Source organism: Haliaeetus albicilla, chromosome W (assembly GCF_947461875.1).
Source record: "Haliaeetus albicilla chromosome W, bHalAlb1.1, whole genome shotgun sequence".
Lineage (NCBI taxonomy): Eukaryota > Metazoa > Chordata > Aves > Accipitriformes > Accipitridae > Haliaeetus > Haliaeetus albicilla.
This window is the reverse complement of record NC_091515.1, coordinates 3,321,150-3,339,931: the sequence shown is the minus strand read 5'-3', so window position 1 is coordinate 3,339,931 and position 18,782 is coordinate 3,321,150. Positions and strand designations below refer to the sequence as shown.

The following is an 18,782-nucleotide window of genomic DNA, read 5'->3' as shown; positions in this document are numbered from 1 at the left end:
AAAAGAGTTTCTGTGGTTTCCTGAGCTCTTTACCAGTCGGTATAATCACAAGATTTATAAAACTGTGCTTACTAAAATTAATCTTAAAAATCAATAAATAAATGTGGGTTAAATACCACAAAGGAAAATAGCCCATAAATGGACTGTACAGTCATGCTTCTTATAAGAACAGTACACAGGATACACAGCAGCAGAGAGAAAAACAGGTTGATCTAAAATACAGCAAATCTTTTTTTCTTCATACTTTACCCAAGTGATGGGGAAAAAAAATAATCCTGCTGCAATTGCTAAAATTTGATAAATACTTGCAGAGAATAAGAGTTTCATTCCAGTTGTGTAACTGACACTAGATGTTCATATCTTACAGAAATGCCTAAACAGGTTTCCCAACTCCCTTCATTTTGCTGCCCTGTAATACCCTCTCAGCCTTTAGGAGATGTGGAGTTATTATTTAAGAAAGCATGAGACTAATTTCTTACTTTATACTGTACTTTTTTAATAGTAACTTGGTCATTCGTACCTGGAAACACCCACTTAAAAAAATCAAAAAGATGGGTGAGGGGAAGTGATGTATCAATATGGTTTTGAGTCCTTTTTCCACAAAGTGGAGCACTAACTACACTTATTCCCCATCACGGGATCTGTAGGAACCCCCTACCCATATATCCATTCCCCAACAGTTCACAAGCTAAGATGTGATGCTCACATTTGTTTTCTGATATCCACATCCCTCTGTAAAGTTCAGGAATGGCATAGGTCACGTAGATCAAGAAGGTAACTTTATTTTTTTGAAGTATAACATAATGTATTTTTTCTATAAATAAGGAAGCCTTTCTGCAAGGAATATGTAAGAGTTAGGATCACAGTCATCGACTCTTGTCTGTATCATAGTTTATTTAGGTGACTTTCGGAGTGCGCAGTTTAAGATTTGAACAAGAGGAGACCTCTTCTTTCTCCTTCACTGCATCCAGTCCATCCACATGTCACCAAGATTAAGAGCATGGGGCAAGAAAAAGCCTTCCAATTCAGTAAGAAAAGCACAGCAAGGGTGGAAAAGCAATCTGCTCTCTCCTTTGGCATGAAACATGCCCTGTCCATCAGAGAATGGAGAAAAGGGAAGAGAAAGAGTAGTAAGGAACAGAGGAGGACAGGAGGAAGGGTTAAGGTTATTCCACATCTATCCTCTGCGGTGTCATAACACTCCATTGGTTTTTGATGGTAAAAGTTTCCACTTTCACAGCTTTTTCTGCAGGAGGGCCGACCGGAGAAGTTGACATAGACAGGCCTGTAGGCTCAGGCATTTTACAGCCACCTCATTATCTAGCTGAGAAGCAAAACCAGCAAAACTCTGGCCACATAGCATTCTGAATGAATGGATGCTTCACACCAGACACTATGGAGTGGGAAAACGCAACCGCAGAGTAAAAGAAAGAAGCAGTTAGTGAAAGTCTGAATTAAAATCAAAGATTAAATTGAGGAGAAGATGGAAGAAGCAAAGGCAGGACTGAGAAAATCAGTGCAGGGTAAAAGGAACAAGGTGGGGTTTGGGTTTGTTTTTATTAAAATGAAGGCAGTAAACTAATATCCACATTGCACAGAAAACACTACAACTATATTGGCAGGGTTAGCTGCAAAGGCAAGAATAAACTGGACAAGAAAACTTGATTTATGTTTTCATTCCACAGCTGGATCCTCATGAACAATTTTAGGGAAATCTTCCACTTTTACTTATCCAGTAAAGAATTTATTGAAAGACCATGTGTAAAGTCTTAAAAATGAATGAAGAATGACGGGGAAGAGACTGAGGAAGGAGTGAAACCTTGTCTGCTGTACTCTAACCTGAAACAAGCTCAATTTAGGAGAGAAGTTAAATGACTTAGTGATATGGAACCCCAAAATACACATCACACATGTACACGCACGTGCGTATGTATAGGTTCAAGGCACACGAAGATGAGGCAGAAGAAAGCTTCAGGAAAATGTTGTTTCAGTCAACTGCATGGTTACTATAGCTGCTCCTCCTTAAAGCCGCTTCCTAAAAGGTACTCCCAGGAAACTGCATATAAACATCATCTCTTCTTGCTTTCTACATAGAGAGCTATAGGAAATAATCTGAAATTTCAGAGAATAAATACTGTAAGTCTCTACTGCTTGGCATCAAGAAAAAAATGCCAGTTCCCTCCAAAACAGGCTGGAAATTTACCTGGGAGAAGAGCTCTGTTTCAATACCTTGAAACTTGCTTCCAGCTTTTTGCATTTCATTAATTTCACATAACCCCAAATGAGAGTTTCCATGTCCCAGACAAAAAATTAAATCAAATCAGTGCGGACATCTTCTGCATTATCATAGCTTTAGAAGCTAGGAAACTAGAACATAATTATCCAAGGTATTCTCCAGCACAGATGGTCAAGGCCCATCAAAGCTAGTCAAAATTTGGATCATATTATACGGACAACATAAAATAGATATTAATCTAGCAGAAAGACAGAAAAAGAAATGCCAAGTAAGGAAGTAACATTCAGCCTGGAAAAAAACCCCTCCAACTAAAAGCTCCTCTCAGCTGCATCAAACTGGTTAAGCGAAGTTTTTCAAGAGAAATAAAAAAGGTTTTCTGTTTTTCTGTCTCTTCTAGCCCCACCACTTCCATGGCAAACACTCAGCATCTTTGAGGCAGCCTGCCTGGCTATTACTACATTAATTTGTAACAGGAAGCACCAAAAAAAGACAGAAAAAGAGGTATATGCAGCATCTCCTCTACAAGAGCGAGCGCATTTGTTCACTCAGGAAATCTTTGAAATTACTCTTCTAACTTCAGGCTACTAGTCCTTACAAAAGAAATACGTATATGCCATCAAATTTGGACAAACACAGCCTCTGCTGAGGAAAGAGATATACATATGTATCTTTATAAAAATAAATATTTAAACGATTTTTAGACCTGAAGAATTATTTACCAAAACAACTCACCACTTCATGAATGGATCGGTTGAAGCCATCATCCTCTGTAAGGATCAGCAAAATGATAAGAGCCATATAAACATGGTGTGAATTCCTTTCTTCAACATGATAGAGAATTTCAAGAATTGGCAGAACCTTTAGGGAAGGAAAAACGTGCGTATTAGTTTAGTTTTCAAATACCTCAGACAATAAACAGAGGAGACTCTAAACCTCCTGTGTATCACCCTGCCCTTAACAATATCATAGCAATTCCTCCCTCTTGAAATAACCACCCCTAAATAGTGACGTGCAGCGTTCAAACACCTTCCATCTGTTTTATTCTGTCTCCACAAGAGAGTCTAAACAAATTCTTTCTTGTGGTCAGACATGGAATTTCAATTCCTAATAAATGAGATTTCCAGCCATACCAGTTACCATAGACTCTGAAAGCTTTAGTTCCCCTCTAGACTATGGGAAAATAAAATTGTTAAACAAGATTTTCACACGTTCAAGCAGGAAACCAATTGTTTCTAACCATTTGTGCTAGCACAAGCCTGGTCTGAAAGGACTGTCCTCATCAAACATAGCCAGGCATATTGGATCTGAGGTGCACAGAGGCATTTCAAGACCTGAAACTCAAATCCCATTTTGGTGTGTGGAGATAATCCCAGAAAAGAACCAGTTTGGGTTGGATTAAGACTAGAAAAGGCCTGTTTTTCCAATTCTAGATAATATGCAGCCAAAGAGAACTGACATTATGATGAGAGTTCAGCCCAAGGTCTTGCAACATTTCCACCAGGATGAACAGCTTAAGCCAAAGTCTTGCAATAATAATGAAAATGAGATTTCATTGCAACAGCAAGCATACCTGAATGCTAGTCTAAAGTTAATCCAGATGCAAACGTTGTCTCTCTACCAACTGAAAATTAGCTTTCCACTGGCTCAGTACAACGTGGCTTCCCCAGGCTGCAGAAATAGGCCTAAATCGCAAAATACCCTGGAAAAAGGAACTGGAGAAAACTCTCAATTCCAAGATAGCGGATGAGGTGCAGAATTTGTTCCAAGAAGCTTCTAGACACCTAAAGACTTTCTGTTTTTCAAAACAGGCCAAGTGCAGTAGGATGAATCATGTGAAACCTATTCTGGTGAGTGGCCAGGACACCGAGTGCTTCACAAGCCTCTGAAGTTACCAGAATGTTCTCTCACAATCAACCAGTCCCAAAACAGTTGGAACATATTAAAACACACAACAGTTTCTATTAAAACCAATGAGATTGATCTAAATGCTGCAGGCCACAAAACCTTTTGACGGATGCTTTGGCCAAGGTCAAGACAATACCACAACAAAAGCAGAGAGAAAAAGTATTTACACATTGCAAACATCCTTCCTTTACCATTTCAACAGATCCTTCACAAATCTCTCTCTCCAGTTGAAACTGGAGTCAGTGTCTTTGTGTTTTGTGAATATAGGTCTTAAGAGTAAAGACCAGGTTTTCACTAGAATATCTACATAGCATATAGCAAAAAAACATTAGTCCTTTTCCTTGGATGGGAGAAAAGGGAGTCAAACATCACTGCATTAGTCCGCTGTTCAAATTATTTCCACCTCCAATATTTATATCTCATGTAGCTTTGCACTGCATAAGCACAAAGTCATTTCCATGTCCAAGCGTTACGATAAGCTGCATGTAGCAGGAAGCAATGTAAAACTACTGAAGATTTGCATTTACAACTTGACTTTGCAGAGAGAACAACAGAAGCCTTTCTGAAGGTAACCAGTGGAACAACTTCTTAGTTTTTAAGACAGCTTCCAAATAGCTGTGTCTGTTAATTTTTACAGCTACTCAAAATTGAATATACTGCCTTATAAAGTACATGCCTTGCACTCCTTCAGTGTAACTGTGATGCAGCCTGGTTAGTGCTAAATAATACCATACACAACACTCCGGCAAAACATATTCCTTCACAACAGCCCAACATATCTCCTCTGTCAACACCCATTACTATTAGGCCAAACTGTAGCTGAAAAAGCGCATTTGTGTTCCTTAAGTGCTCCAAGTCCTAAAAGTGTGCTGCTGCTAGAAACTACATTAAAAAGGGTACCTCGATTCTGACATGAAGACATTATAGATATTTCCGTATGAGCTGATATGTGAAAGTGCTCTTACTAAAATTTCATACTAGCTAGTGAAATCACTCTTACTCTGAAGAGTGATTTGGCTCTCCAGTTCACCGCATTCAGTCTTCCTGTCCCAAACACACCTTGCAAGCTTTCAAAACCTCTTCTTCCCACCTCCTCTCCCCCGGCCATGCTTTCCTTTCCACTCCTCTTTCAGACTTCTCTCCATACACATACCAGACCAAACTCAAGGAGGCAAACGGCAACCGAACTCCCTCTACCTGCCATTTCCAGATGAAAACTGAATCAATTCATACAGTGTCTATAACCCTTCCTCCTTCAAACACTTTTTCCTTTGTATACTGGTTGCTGACGTACACACATCTTTAGGACAACTATTACCATTCTGAGAACAAAACCTATTTGACAAGCCACCACTTCAATCAAAAAGAGTTAGGATATAAGATTAAGATTAAATTTAAATTTTAATTATATTAAAATTTATCTAGAATTGTAACCAAAATGCATTTCTACACTTTTATGTTACACACATACATTAAAACTTTTATAGCCGTCTTGTTACACAATGGCATTGTCCAGCCACGTACTGAGAAGACAATAACCACTTCTTTTTGTATTGCTGGCCCTTTTATTCATAGTCATTAAACTATCATTGCTGGACTACTACTAACACTCCTCCATCAGGAGCAGCTTTTAACTGGCAAGACACAGCCACCATTAAAAAGTTATGTTTAATCCCCAAAACAAGGGGCAGGTAAAAACAGACACTGAAAATTGCAGGTGCTATATTCAGTCCAAGGTCAGGAACAGTTTCCCCAGCAAAGAGTTTTAAAATAGCTTGTCTTTAATATACAACAAAATACAAGACTGCATAGCCACACGAGTAACCTGCTTAAACCAAATTTATACCACAGGAAAAAATACTGCTGTACCATCAGTTGATATAAATACATCATCATATACCTTATTTCGGTCCAGTCATGCTGAGCAGCAACAAAATGTCAACTCAGCAGCCAAAGCAAACATATTCAATGGGAATAGCTTATTTCTTATAAGCAGATCTCACACTGGTATTTTTACCTGCAATATGGGTGGCAACTGCTCTTTCAAACAGAAAAAGGCTCAAAGTTCTCCCATCCACAGACCACGACACTATGCTTAATTGTCCCCTATTTCACCAGTCTCACCACTTCCTGGAGAATCCTTGCAAGCACTTTCAGTAAGACAGGCAAATTCCAGATGTGAACGTCTCTAACAGCATCAGATATTCAACGCAATTATTTTATAAAATTATACAAAGTCACATGTTGTAAGGTACAGAAGATACACAAACATCCTATTCATTCTACCAAGCAGACTTATTATAAGAACAAAAAGATACATGGCCCTACTAATGATAAAGCATTATAAAGCACAACAGAAGATGAAGGTATTTATCTCTAACTGACAGAGGTAGATTCATACACAAATTAGGAAGCAAGCTGAGACATTATCTATTACAACAGTTAAGAAAAACACACTGAATCAATTTATAAATTAAACAAAAGTTACAAAAGAGCAAAGACATTTTAAAAACCCCTAGGAAATGTCACAGACCATCTGCTAGTGATGCTTCCTGGGCACCAAAACCAAAAAGAATTAAAATAGGGGAAAACACAACAGATGTGATGCACTGAGTGCAGTGAAACAGAACAACCTGCAAACCGCCTAAAAGTTTAAGATGAGCGCTCAGCTGACTGCTGACGTGATCTCTCATATAGCACAGACCCCTATACTTCACCCAACTGCCTCTGTATGAAGAAGCCACTGACTTCGGCCATATTCCTCCAAAAAGTCATCCACCCTCATTCAAAGCTATCCCTAGAGAGCACTGTTTTGCCTCTGAATTAATTACCTTAACTGTTTTGCTCCCATATCTCTAAGTTGTGGGCTTCAACCTCCAGGCTTTAGTTCTTAGCACATCTCTGCAAGCGGAGAGTCCTTTCTGTTCAAGGCTTTCCCCTTGCAAAGGCACGTACGCATCCTGATGCTTCTCAAGCTCTTTTCTGACCAACTGAGCTAACTTTCTAAGCCTCTCACAGTTTTATTGTTGATTTTAAAGCAAAAAAAAAAAAAAAAAAATGTTTTTCTACACTCTCTCCATTTTTCAATAGCCTGTAAATATTTCATGAAGTATGGTAGTACACCACCAGAATAGCACGTAGCGTGTTAGCACCACTCCTGCAGTTGCCATATAGGGAAGGAAATAACCAGCTCCATTACTCCTGCCCCTTCGTCTCGTTTACAAGCCCAAGACTGAATTAGCCTTTTTTGCCGCAGGGTTGTAATTGGGACATCATGATTTCTTCGTCCAGTAACCCTCCCACCCCCAATCCTTTCTGTGTCTGGCTCAGCCTGTGTTACTAAGCAATTAAAAGTGCTCTTCTCAGTTGGCTGTGGCTCATCCTTACCTACTAGCCTGCTAAAAACAAGAGGATTGGACACAGATGTCAGTAATGTGTCAGTAGGGATCACAAAAAGCAACAGTGTTAATGAAGAGCAAAATAAGAGCAGACAGTTTCAAATTTTGGTATTAAAAAAAATAAATCAAACAAGCTGTTGACTTTTCAGTGATGCTTTTCTCAATTTTCTCAGCTTTTCCCACAAACTGTTTAATGTTGCTGACTATTTCTGTGATTTTGGGAATTTTTTTTTTTTTTTTTCCTTTTTGAGGGAAGGAAAGATAGGTGATAATATATGAAAATATCCCACATTGCAGAGCATCTGAGTACCTGCATCTGGATTTGTTTTGACACATGCACTTCATGCTTTTTCTGGAAGTTTTACAATATATCAGACATTATAATTATAAAACAATGCACACACTTAACCTTTACTTCTCTAAAGGTAAATCGATATGGCCAGTAGCTATGAAACATGTCATATCACATACTAACAGCCCAGAAAATTAAATATGACCATTTGTTCACAGAATTCACACAAAATGACTCAGCTCTCACCTAGATAATCTGCAGCAGACTACACAGGAGTTCAGTCTTGAATCAATTCAATATCAACCATCTCACCCAAGTTTGCAAAGAGTGGTGTCTATCAACTCTGATTTTAGCAATACATCTGCTAGAACTTGGACCGAGACCAAACTTATTCCATATCTGCCATCAAACAGGCAAGGGATCTAATTATCTGGCAAGATTTCAAATATTAAAATGGAAAGGGTTCTCTATTCCGTTACCAATTCCCCTAGACAGCCATTATCTTATTAAAGGAATGCTTTTTAATAAGTAAGATTTGTTAAAGTGGTTTGTGACATTACTAAACGTAGTGGGGAGCATAAGCTAATTTATAACCTACAAAAACCGTACCAGGTGTCTGTTATATTGGCCATTAACCACAATCCCATTTAAAGCAGTTAAAACGTCACTATAGTTGCATTTCTATAAAATCTGTCAGCTGCTCCTTGAGGAGTTTCAGCCTCAGGTCAACCCAGTAAGACATTTGGCATATTAGTCAAGTTACAGTTCATTTTGTTAACTATTATCCCTGTATGCACACAGTAAGCTTGTGTAACTTTTTGGCTGGAATATCTAAAAAAGAAAAAGAAAAGAATGAATAGTACGATATCTGCTACCAGTTGCTTTACACTGTGCCCAGACGTCAGCAGGTTTGACCTGGATCAGAGCGGGCACTGAGAAAGACGGAATCAAAGACAGCCTGGTAGCTTTAGCAGTACTATCTTTTACTGCAGTGACATGTTTAGCATCATATTCCTGAGATGACATAATAAAAATCAGTAAGTGAGCTGGAACTCGTGAATAAGTGAGTCAGAACCTACTGCCCCCACCACAGAACAGGGGACACTGGCAGCTGGTGACACCCAAACTTCCAGGACCACCCCTTTGTGATGAGTGTAAGGCAAGCAGAGCAATACTTACAAGATTTTCTATGTCCGTTCGTGCCAACACATACGTCCGTACGTTGCCGTTTTGATGCAGAAGCATATATAAAAGAAGAGTCGCTTGATCCGATTTCTGCTGCTCACACAAAGCTGTGTATAAACTGTTAAAATTAATCTGGAAAGCGTGTGGATTTGACGATGAAAAGGCAGTGCTATCTGAAATAAAGAAATCAAAAAACCCAATCCTTAACAAATACATTTACCATCCAGCTATTTGTTAACTTTATAAACTCTCTCAGTGAAATATTTCATACAGACACCACAGTAAGGAAGAAACAAAAGTCATCCGTAACTCTTATCACCGATGATCATAAGCCTCAATAGGGTCTCAAAAAGCTTCAGTTGTGCCAAAAAGCTGAGGTGGTCCTCCCACATGAGCTCCAGTATGAGCCCTGTATCTGCACAAGACACTCATCTTTCTTTATAAAGCTATTCTATTCTTCCAAATGGCTTCCACTGTCAGAAAGGAAGGCAAACCCAGGAGCTGCTGCTGCAAGGAGGGCAGCTACAGTGTCTTCTCTGGGACCAATGCACTGATGATTCATGTATTTCCAAACCCTGCACCCTAAACTTTCAGGTTTAGGTCGCTGGCATCAAGGTGGAGTATCTCCTATCCTTTTCTTGGCAAAAAGGGCATATGCACATAGGTCAAGACTATCAGGATATTTTCAGGGAAACATAGTTGTGGTCAGGACTTTAAAGATGTGTGTGTGGTGGGGAGTTTAGTGGGTTAATTGAAGTGATTTAAAACACCACATCATATAGTCTAACATCCCTCAAAGTAACAACAGTTTGTTCATGTTCACGATACAATCCATGCCAGAGCTGGAAGTGAGAATAAAACAGATTTCTGTTCACAGAACCTTTTCACAAGAAGCTTTACCAGTTTCAACAAAAACGTCCATCAGCACAGATCTCTAACATCTAGGAATTTCCAGTGGAAATGGAAAAAGCAAGTGTGACAGTCGATGCACTCATACTCATGTCAGAAAGCCAGACTCATGTCCTTATTTAGCCTCCTGATCTCCCCAGGTCAGAGATTTTTGCCTTTGCTTTCTTCACAGAAAAAAACCTTTGAGAGTGCAAGGCTTTGTTCCAGTGCAGAGCAGGTACATTTCTCAACTCTCAAAAAGCTTCACAGACATGTCTATAAAGTATTTTCCCGTCCAGCTCTGTTCAAAAACATCCAACAAACACATGCATCTTCTTTGATGATATGTGAAGTAGGACGAGTCTGCCTTTTTGGGCTGATTTATTTCAGCATCCTGGCAACTGAATACAAAGGCTATCTTTTCTGAGCACACAAACAAGCTATGCATATGGAAAAATTACAGCAATTTCATGGCAAGATGATATTCTGGGAACAATAGCAGTTTGGATACTCAAGTATATCAAAGGTCTGGACTTAAAAATTTCCGTATTACTACAAACAAGATGTCCAAAGTTGAAGAATTTAACTAAAATTCCCTAGTTCCCACAATAACAGACTACAGATCTCTGAATTGTTTATCGTTTATTAGAAACGCATTAAGTTAAGAAAGCTCTGCTGTATAAAACAGCATGACAACACTACTACTACTCCTGCACAGTGATTTGTGGACAGAAGGGATTTTAAGGAGAGGAAGAAAAGACTCAGAAGAATAAAGGAAAAAAACGATGCAAATTTCAAAACCTGCATTTTTACAAGGCGTTTTACAGCCAACTGTATTACCATAGCCAGCATAATAGGCAGCAACTATTGCATTTCATCCAAATCGTTCTTTTTCCGCAAACCCTGAAAGATTTCTCAGATATGATAGATTGCATCACCACAGAAAACGGTGAGAACAGTGTCGTCATGCGTGTGCCCATGGGCAGCAACCGTGAGCCAACGCAAATTTGGCTCTTAAATGAATACTCCCATGGTTTCTTACCAAACTTTTCCATTCTTCTGGAGAAATCTCTATACTGGTAGGGACTGATCACACAAAGACTCCCTACACCCACTGAGATGCGGATGTCTCGCCTTCCCCTTTCGTTTTAGCCCGTATTCTTCGCAAAGTTTCTAAACAGCTTTCAGCATGGAAGAATGTGGTGGTAGTTCACTTATTTTGAACAACATTTCCACCCTCTTTGGAAAGAAAAAGTCCTTGGAAGACCTGCAGGAGCCCCACAGGAGCCCTGGCTCCCACCGGGTTTCTGGGGGCCCGGCGGAGACGGCGTGCCGGGGAGCCGCTGCTTCTCTTGGCCTGGGCGAGGGGTGACGGCTCCAGCCATTCAGCTGAACTCAGCAGGAGGCACCGGAGCAAACGCTTCTCCTTTCTGCAGGAGTCGGGAGGCACTGCCGCACGCACAGAGGCGAGACGCAGCCCATGGGCGATGGAAACCCTGCCTCTCCCCAAAATGATGTACCAACAGGCAGAGGAGAGATCCAAACCTGGCCTTTCTGAACTACCGTTTCTGGCCCCCACGCCCCCTTCAATCACTGATCGTGATTATGGACCGATCGGTTTAAAACCATCCTTCTTCAGGCGAGAATTTCTCTTTACTAGGGAAAATTTAGAAGCAGACAGCAAAACCAGATCAATTCAACGTGCTCTATTAAGCAGCAACTTGACGCCACGGTTCATTAGCTGAGGAGCGTCCATTGACTTTCAAGCTTCACTTCTGTGGATGTTTAAACCGTTCCACTTATATTTATAGCACTTCACAACCTGTTTTATTAAAGGATATTTAAAACCGGTAAAAAAAGAATCTAAACAGTATTAAAGAAACTTATCAGCAACAGCAGCATATCCTGTATTATTCTAGAAAACATTAAACTGACCAACAGAAAAATTAAACTAAAATAAAAATCCTAGACCATGTAGAATAATGAATACTAACCTGAATTTTATTAGTTTTGTCCCAATTATTTTATTAGAATATTAGAATTATAGATTATTAGAATTGTACAATATTATATTAGAATTATCTTTATTAGAATAAAGAAAACTATCCTGAATTTTATTGGTTTCATCCCAATTAAATTGTATAAATTACTTCAACAAAAAAGCCAGTTTTCATTTTATAGTCTTATACTATAGATCATGATGACAGTAACCAGCCTTTCTTTTTCATATCACTCTCCTCTCACCAGCCCCTCAGAATGTTGACAGGAATCATATTTAAGCTCAGTTTTATGAATGCTGCTAGTGGAAATAAGTCTGTGGGAAACAATACATCATTCTATAAACGTACACATCTAGAGAAAACACTGCTCTTCTCGCCACTTTTGACATAGAATAAGTTCTTTAAAATTTTATAATGATACATGTATAACAGTTTTCAATGAAATACGTTACTAGTTACTGATGACATGAAATAAAGTGGACCAAAATAAAACAATCATAGAAGTTTGCAGGTTAAAAACCAGAACGAAACAAGAACTGTATCAAGAATTTGATCTCAATTGCCTGTAAACAGTATCCAAGAAATCAAAGGGGCACGTTAGGACTAAGAATTCTTCTTATGAGAACAACCCTCTGTCATCATAACCCCAACAAATTTCCTAGGTAACGGTGAATGAATTTAGAGCTCAGCCTGCTAAAAACTTAATGGTTAAAGGAATATAAAAACTCCCCCCCAAATAAAGTGAATAACTCGGAGGTATTGATGTGGCTCCACAGGTTATCGTGCAGCACCTGAGCTGTGCTGAGTAGCTCTGTGCATGCTGTCAGCCTGCATAAAGCCAACGAAAGGTAAAACCCCATGGCTAAAACTTGAAGAGATTTGAGTGTATGGATAAAGTATACATGAAGAGAAGCACACTACCTGCAAGCTGAGCTATCTAGATAGTCCAAGCTGTGTTAGGGCATTACTGCGTCCCAGGCAAGACCCTCTGCAGCAGGGCACTGAGTCAGTACAGCATCGCACCTGCAGTTACCCGAGAGACAGACTGCAACCAGCCTTCTCAAAAACCAGGCAAGCACTAAAACAACTCTGAAACTTTCTGTACATACAAGTCTCATAGAAGTGTTTACATTAACCGGTTTCTCCTCACATTTGCAGTACAAGAATACAGTTAGCAAATCAATCCAGTTAGCAATTCAATTGCTTATCTTAGCTCTAAGGAACATGACTCCAGCTAAACAGAATTTCCCCAAGTGCTATAAAGTTTTAGGGGACTCCTGCAGACTCTTGGATAACCGACTACTTATAGGTCAGTTTTATTTATATTTTATGCAGTTATGAAGCTTTCTAAAGTTTCTCAAGTCTGAAGGATAAAGTATCCTTCTCCCTCTGCCCCTTCCATTAAGTTCCAGCAGCTGAGGAACTCCACCTCAAAACTCCCAGGGGAAAATGCACTGTTACTGCTCTTCCACCGGCTGGCTGGAGGGGAAACAAAGTTTGGAAAGAGAACCTCCAAGTAGTCACAGCAACTTAACACTTCATTTTCATCAGTTCACGCTTAGAAGTACGAACAGATACAAACCTTGTGTGTTCTTGAAGGACATAATAGCCTGCCTGTAGGGATTCGGCATATCTGGAGCATCGGTCAGATTAGCCAAGACGAGCAGAAGCAGCAGACTCTGGTTCGCGAGAGGGGAGCACTGCTCCAGCTGTGGCGTTGCTTTACTCCCCACCCCACCTAGCGTGAAGACTGTCCACAGGCCAGCTAGAGAGAAAAGGCAAAAAAAAAAAAATTATTATGTGTGTTCACGTTTTAATGAACAAAGCTCCTCTAGAGGAAAAGACATCATCTGACACACAGGTAGAGAGAAGAGGGAAAAACAATTCACCTCCGTGCAATGAGACGAAAGGTCTGGCTACTTGATTTCTCAAAATGAAAATTTCAGGAGTAACACAGCAGTGGGCATGGAGTGGTGGGAATTAAAAGATTACTGGAAATTCAAGAAAATTAAGTCACATGAATATATGAAAAGGAAATTAGGAGAGGTGAAACAAAAGCATGTTTGAAGGGAAGAACCTTAAACACAGAGCAGATACCAGCTGAAGGATTCAGCAATCCTGATAATGCTAACATATTAAGGGAGGAAAAAGAGCTTGTCTGTTGCCTTTTTAATAAAACCAACTTGGTCCATCATGCAGCATTTTTCTCATGTATTCTACTTTTAATATAGTCAGCATATTTTAGGCAAAACACAGTAACAAAAACTAATACTGCTTAAACTAGAACCTCCATAGTGAGAGTCCTGTAGAGATCATCATCATTGCTCATTATTGTGGGTAGACAACATAATAGCAAATAATAAACTTCTTGGAAAAAAAAAGACAAGATCAAGAGCAATTTAAATTTAAATTTTAAAGTATTATTAAACTCAGCCTCCTATTTTTGCATTCCTACAGAAAATGAAATAACTTCAAAAAGCACTCCAGTTGGAAGTACTTACACCGCTCTGAAATTCCTTTTTAAGAGATTGTACATAAGATGTAAAGGTATGGAAGTACCAACTGTTTACAATAATTTGAAGTTAAAAATCCAGTTAAAAAGAAATAAAAGTTTGAAGTGACAAATCACTATTGATACTGTCAAAAAAACAGACTGATTCATTCCTCTTGGGCAAGCAAGTTTTTGTTGTCTCACAACTGCGTCAAAGATACTCACGTAACAAAGCACCAAAACTTCATTCATTTTAGACCTGCAAAAATTTATTAGGTACAAAAATGTAAATAGCTCATCGTTCCACACCAACTCTCAGTTCTTTGCTCATGAACTACAACAAAAATGCATGTTAGCATATGCTCCCCTTTACCTAGGTGTATATGCATGTGGTGCATATACAGCTCCAGTATTAAGGCATAAAGTTTAAAGCCACTATAAAGCACCTGAAGGCTGCTCATTAAAACTCTCATTATCATACCGTTTAAACTTTGATGTTTGAGCCTGAAATGCAGAGTCATTTTCATACTTAATCCTTACCGCATTAAAAAAATTAAGTCCAATACTAAACTACTGCATTTGAAATTCCTGTTCCTAATTACAGCAGTGTTGGTGAACCAAGCTGACCAACTACGTGCCCAAATAGCGATTAAAGACTGGAAGGAAGAAGGAGCAGCAGGGGAGGATTAGAAGACTCCCCTCAGCCATCTCCAGCAGATCCATAAAGCCTTTTTCCTTGCCACCGCTCATGAGACTGCAAGGATAAAACTTGCGCTCCCCATGGCTATGGTGACACGACAACTTCAGTGTCACTGGGCCTCTACCTTTATCACATCTGGGCTCCTGATACATTCCCAGGTGATAAGAAGCAGCCCCTCCCAATCACATTGGATTATATTTGTCCCCAAATGCCTGTTTAGCAGTTAATTTTTTTGAATGTATCTTGAAATTTTATGGCAGACACCGAGCATTTCATCAAATCATTCATTTAATAGGTCAAAGTCTTGAATTACAGAGCACAAAAATAAGAAATAATCTTAACTTTAAAAAGACCCTAAAGTTCTTATTTCCTTTTTTTATTAATGCCTAAATAAAAAAATTAATTATAGCACAGTTTCTTAAAGAAAACAGAAAAATTAAGGAAGTTTAGTTTTCAATGTTCTAGTCTGCAAGATTCTAGGTGCAAAGAATAAAAGAAAAAAACCTGTAAGCCATTTGAATGCAAAACATAACTATAGCATAACCAATTAAAAGAATTTAAAGTACTCTTAGCCCTACAGAATTTCAAGCCAGCCAAAGAGTATTTTTCTGCAAACGTAATTATACAGTCAGATTTTGTAATAAACCAACATTCCCTTCATCAACACAATTGCAAGCCAATTACTGCCATGTCAAGGGCAAAAGAACTAACGCCATTCAGTGTTAAGCAGCTTGAGGGAGTTCGTACAATAAAAAGCACTATAATTACAGCCTTCTTAACAAAAATTTCATGTTACATTAATAATCCTTTATCACCGTGTTTTTGATCCACTGTCCTCAAATCACAACGAAGCCGAATAAAAATGCTGACCACAAAGTTAGCTTTTAAACTCACGTGAGTTATCCAGATAGGTAACATGCATAGAAATTATTTCTTAAAAAACGGAAGTAACCATATATTTATCATCATGTGTTAAATGAATTCAAATTCGGCACATTTCCTTTTTTACAGTTTAGTGTAGTTCTCATTTTTAATTTTCCACCACCCCACCCTTCTGTGGCTGGCATCTGCCATTACTACACCTTTCCTCAATAGTTAGGAAAAGAGGGATATGGCCAAAATACTGGCAAGTAAGTTGAATCTTCCACCAGGGAGAATGAGGTAATTATGTCCAAGAGAAAACTGCACAGTGATATATGACCCAAGTAACCTCCTGAAGTTCTGTCTCTTGCTGGCAAGTGTATTCCTCCAGAAAAACAATCCCATGCTAATGGGTCCATAATATTCCTTTCAATTCCAAAATGCAAAGTCACATTAGGTGCTAAGTATTGGATGGTGCTCCCAACATACTCAAGTTAAGAGACATTTCTAAGGAAAATATTGTTTCTTATCATTAACAGCAGATTAAAGTGCTAAATAGATAAACAGCTTGGAAGGACAGAGAGACAAGCAGTCAGTGTTTCTAATTGTACTCTGTACGTTCACAATATTTTAGATATCACTTTGCTACACCTGGTTTTACATTTATGTATATTTCAAAATTATTAAGCTATATTTAAGATTTTAACAAGCAAAACAAAAATAATTTATGCCGTAATACCTTAGAAGCTCTCCTCGCTATATTTTTTTTCTGAGGTTACAGTTAACAGAAAACATATGAATATACAGTGATACAGAAAAAGTAGCCAGAATCAGATTTCAGATTCTGTTTCTTCAGAACACCACAGAAAAAACAGAATAAAAGGAAGAAAATCCCATGTTTAAAATTCCTGTTTAAGCCAACAGGATAGCCATAGGTAGCTCTAATTGTAGTAATGCTGCCTGGCATCATTAAAAGCATGGAATGAAATCTGCGTAGACACTTCAACATATAGTGCTTGGATTTCTTCCACATTTAAATTTCACTTTAAATTTCATTTACTCCTATTCTCTTGTCATTTTAGTATATATCCCACGGGAAATGCAAATGACAGAAGTTTTCTTAAAGCCTTCTGTATCTCTGGGCAGTGGCAAAGATGAGCCACAACTCTCAAAACTATACCACTGAACTGTGAAAAGGATGAATGGGGCAGATTGCCTGCAATAGCATCACAACCCAAAGTGCTTTGGAAGCTACAAACTCTGAAAAAGCTCTACATGACCAAATACTACCTTTTGGGTGCTATTTGTAAGTGATGGAGTTAATAATCCATAAGCTTAAAACAGTATCCTCAACTGTGTATGTATTTGGATCACTTGATTCCACCCACAGAATTTACTGTTTTCTGCAAAATACTTGTAATCTACTTTTAATTGCAATTCTTTAATATAACTTTATTTCTTGATGCAATTCCACATGGAACCGCATTCTTAGAATTTTTGTCAATTAGCAAAATATTAAAATTTTGCTGATTATTTCTGGCAAATGCACAGATACTTTGAGAAGGAACAGACTGCTGTTACCTTTAAAACGAAATGGGCCGATCCATTTTTTCCTTCTCTTCCACAAAACTACCCATCACAACTTTTTTTCCCTATTCATACAATTCCATGTAAGGCACGGCAAGAAAAGCAGGTCTTGCTTAAGAGCAAGGTATCTTTTTTTTGCAATAGAGAATCTGAGGTCTTCTGTAAGATGGCTAGAAACACTGCCCATAGCCATGAAAACAAACCCAGGATTTTAATCTAGTTTGACAGTCTGTGGAACAACACTTAATGGCAAAATGAAGTTATGACACATTCATCTAAAAAGAACTTTCTTTCACCAGACTGTTATTTAACGTAAACACAATTCTGCAGAAATCTCAGCCTAACGCTCTGGTCTCTGTTACACAACAAGGAGATACAAATAAGGTTCATGTTTGTACCTACTTGGAGAAGAGTTTAAATGCACTTACTTACAGTTTCATGTGACGAAGCAAAATTTTAAGAGCTTGATTTTAAAGACATTTTAAAACCAAAAGACAGGTAGGAGTGCAGAGGATACTTTAAAATTTTACTCTCTATAAAGCATTGAAATTTATAGCCAACTGAACTTCTAGCATGCATACCATTATTTCAAGTTAGTGTATCAACAAACTGTGAGCTCTCATTGACTTGTGAGCCTTCTTGGGATATTTATTAAACTAGTTGTAATTCTTCCACAAAACCCGTCTTACTTTCCAATCTTCAGTGTACAGGCTTGGAAGATAAACCCTCTGAGCTCTCTCCCGGGAAAGAGCATTAAATTAATGCAGAGGAAATTGGTGTTACTTATTTCAAAGTATCTTTCTGGGAAAAGGAGATTTATTTTTTTTTTTATTTAATAGCAGTTGCAAAATGCAATCATATTAATAATTGAACTTCATCAAGTTTTCCTTTGAATGGCCTATCCTTCATTAAGTTTAAACATAGGCATGAAATTTCAATTAATGCTGGCATAGCCTTTTTGAGTATGCTCATTTCTCTCCTCACTGGGCCTTGGTAACAAAGCAGATCCTTTCTCATTTCCCCCTTATACACAACCCCAGTCCTATCATACCTCATTAGCATCCTGCCAATGAGTTTTATTGCTTTTGAAACTATTTTGCAGAGTGAACCGGACTGAGGTGCACCCCCGGGCTGCTTTTGACATTGAAAAGGAAGTGGTAAGAGTTTTGGTAGACATGAAGATCTTCAAAAGATCTTCTTGATCTCTTCCTGTCATTTTAACATTTCCAAAATGACAGT

General features: G+C 38.5%; 1 protein-coding gene across 5 annotated transcripts in view; it reads right to left on the bottom strand.

Annotated features, from left to right (window-relative positions):
• Positions 1-18,782, bottom strand: part of DYM (dymeclin) — a 217,518-nt gene that overhangs the window by 118,153 nt on the left and 80,583 nt on the right. For all 5 annotated transcript variants that reach the window (XM_069775295.1, XM_069775299.1, XM_069775296.1 and 2 more), the window contains 3 exons: positions 13,487-13,669; positions 9,011-9,189; positions 2,969-3,094 (listed from right to left, as the gene is read on the bottom strand). In XM_069775295.1, coding sequence (XP_069631396.1) covers positions 2,969-3,094; positions 9,011-9,189; positions 13,487-13,669 — 488 coding nt within the window. The remainder of the gene's footprint in view (positions 1-2,968; positions 3,095-9,010; positions 9,190-13,486; positions 13,670-18,782) is intronic.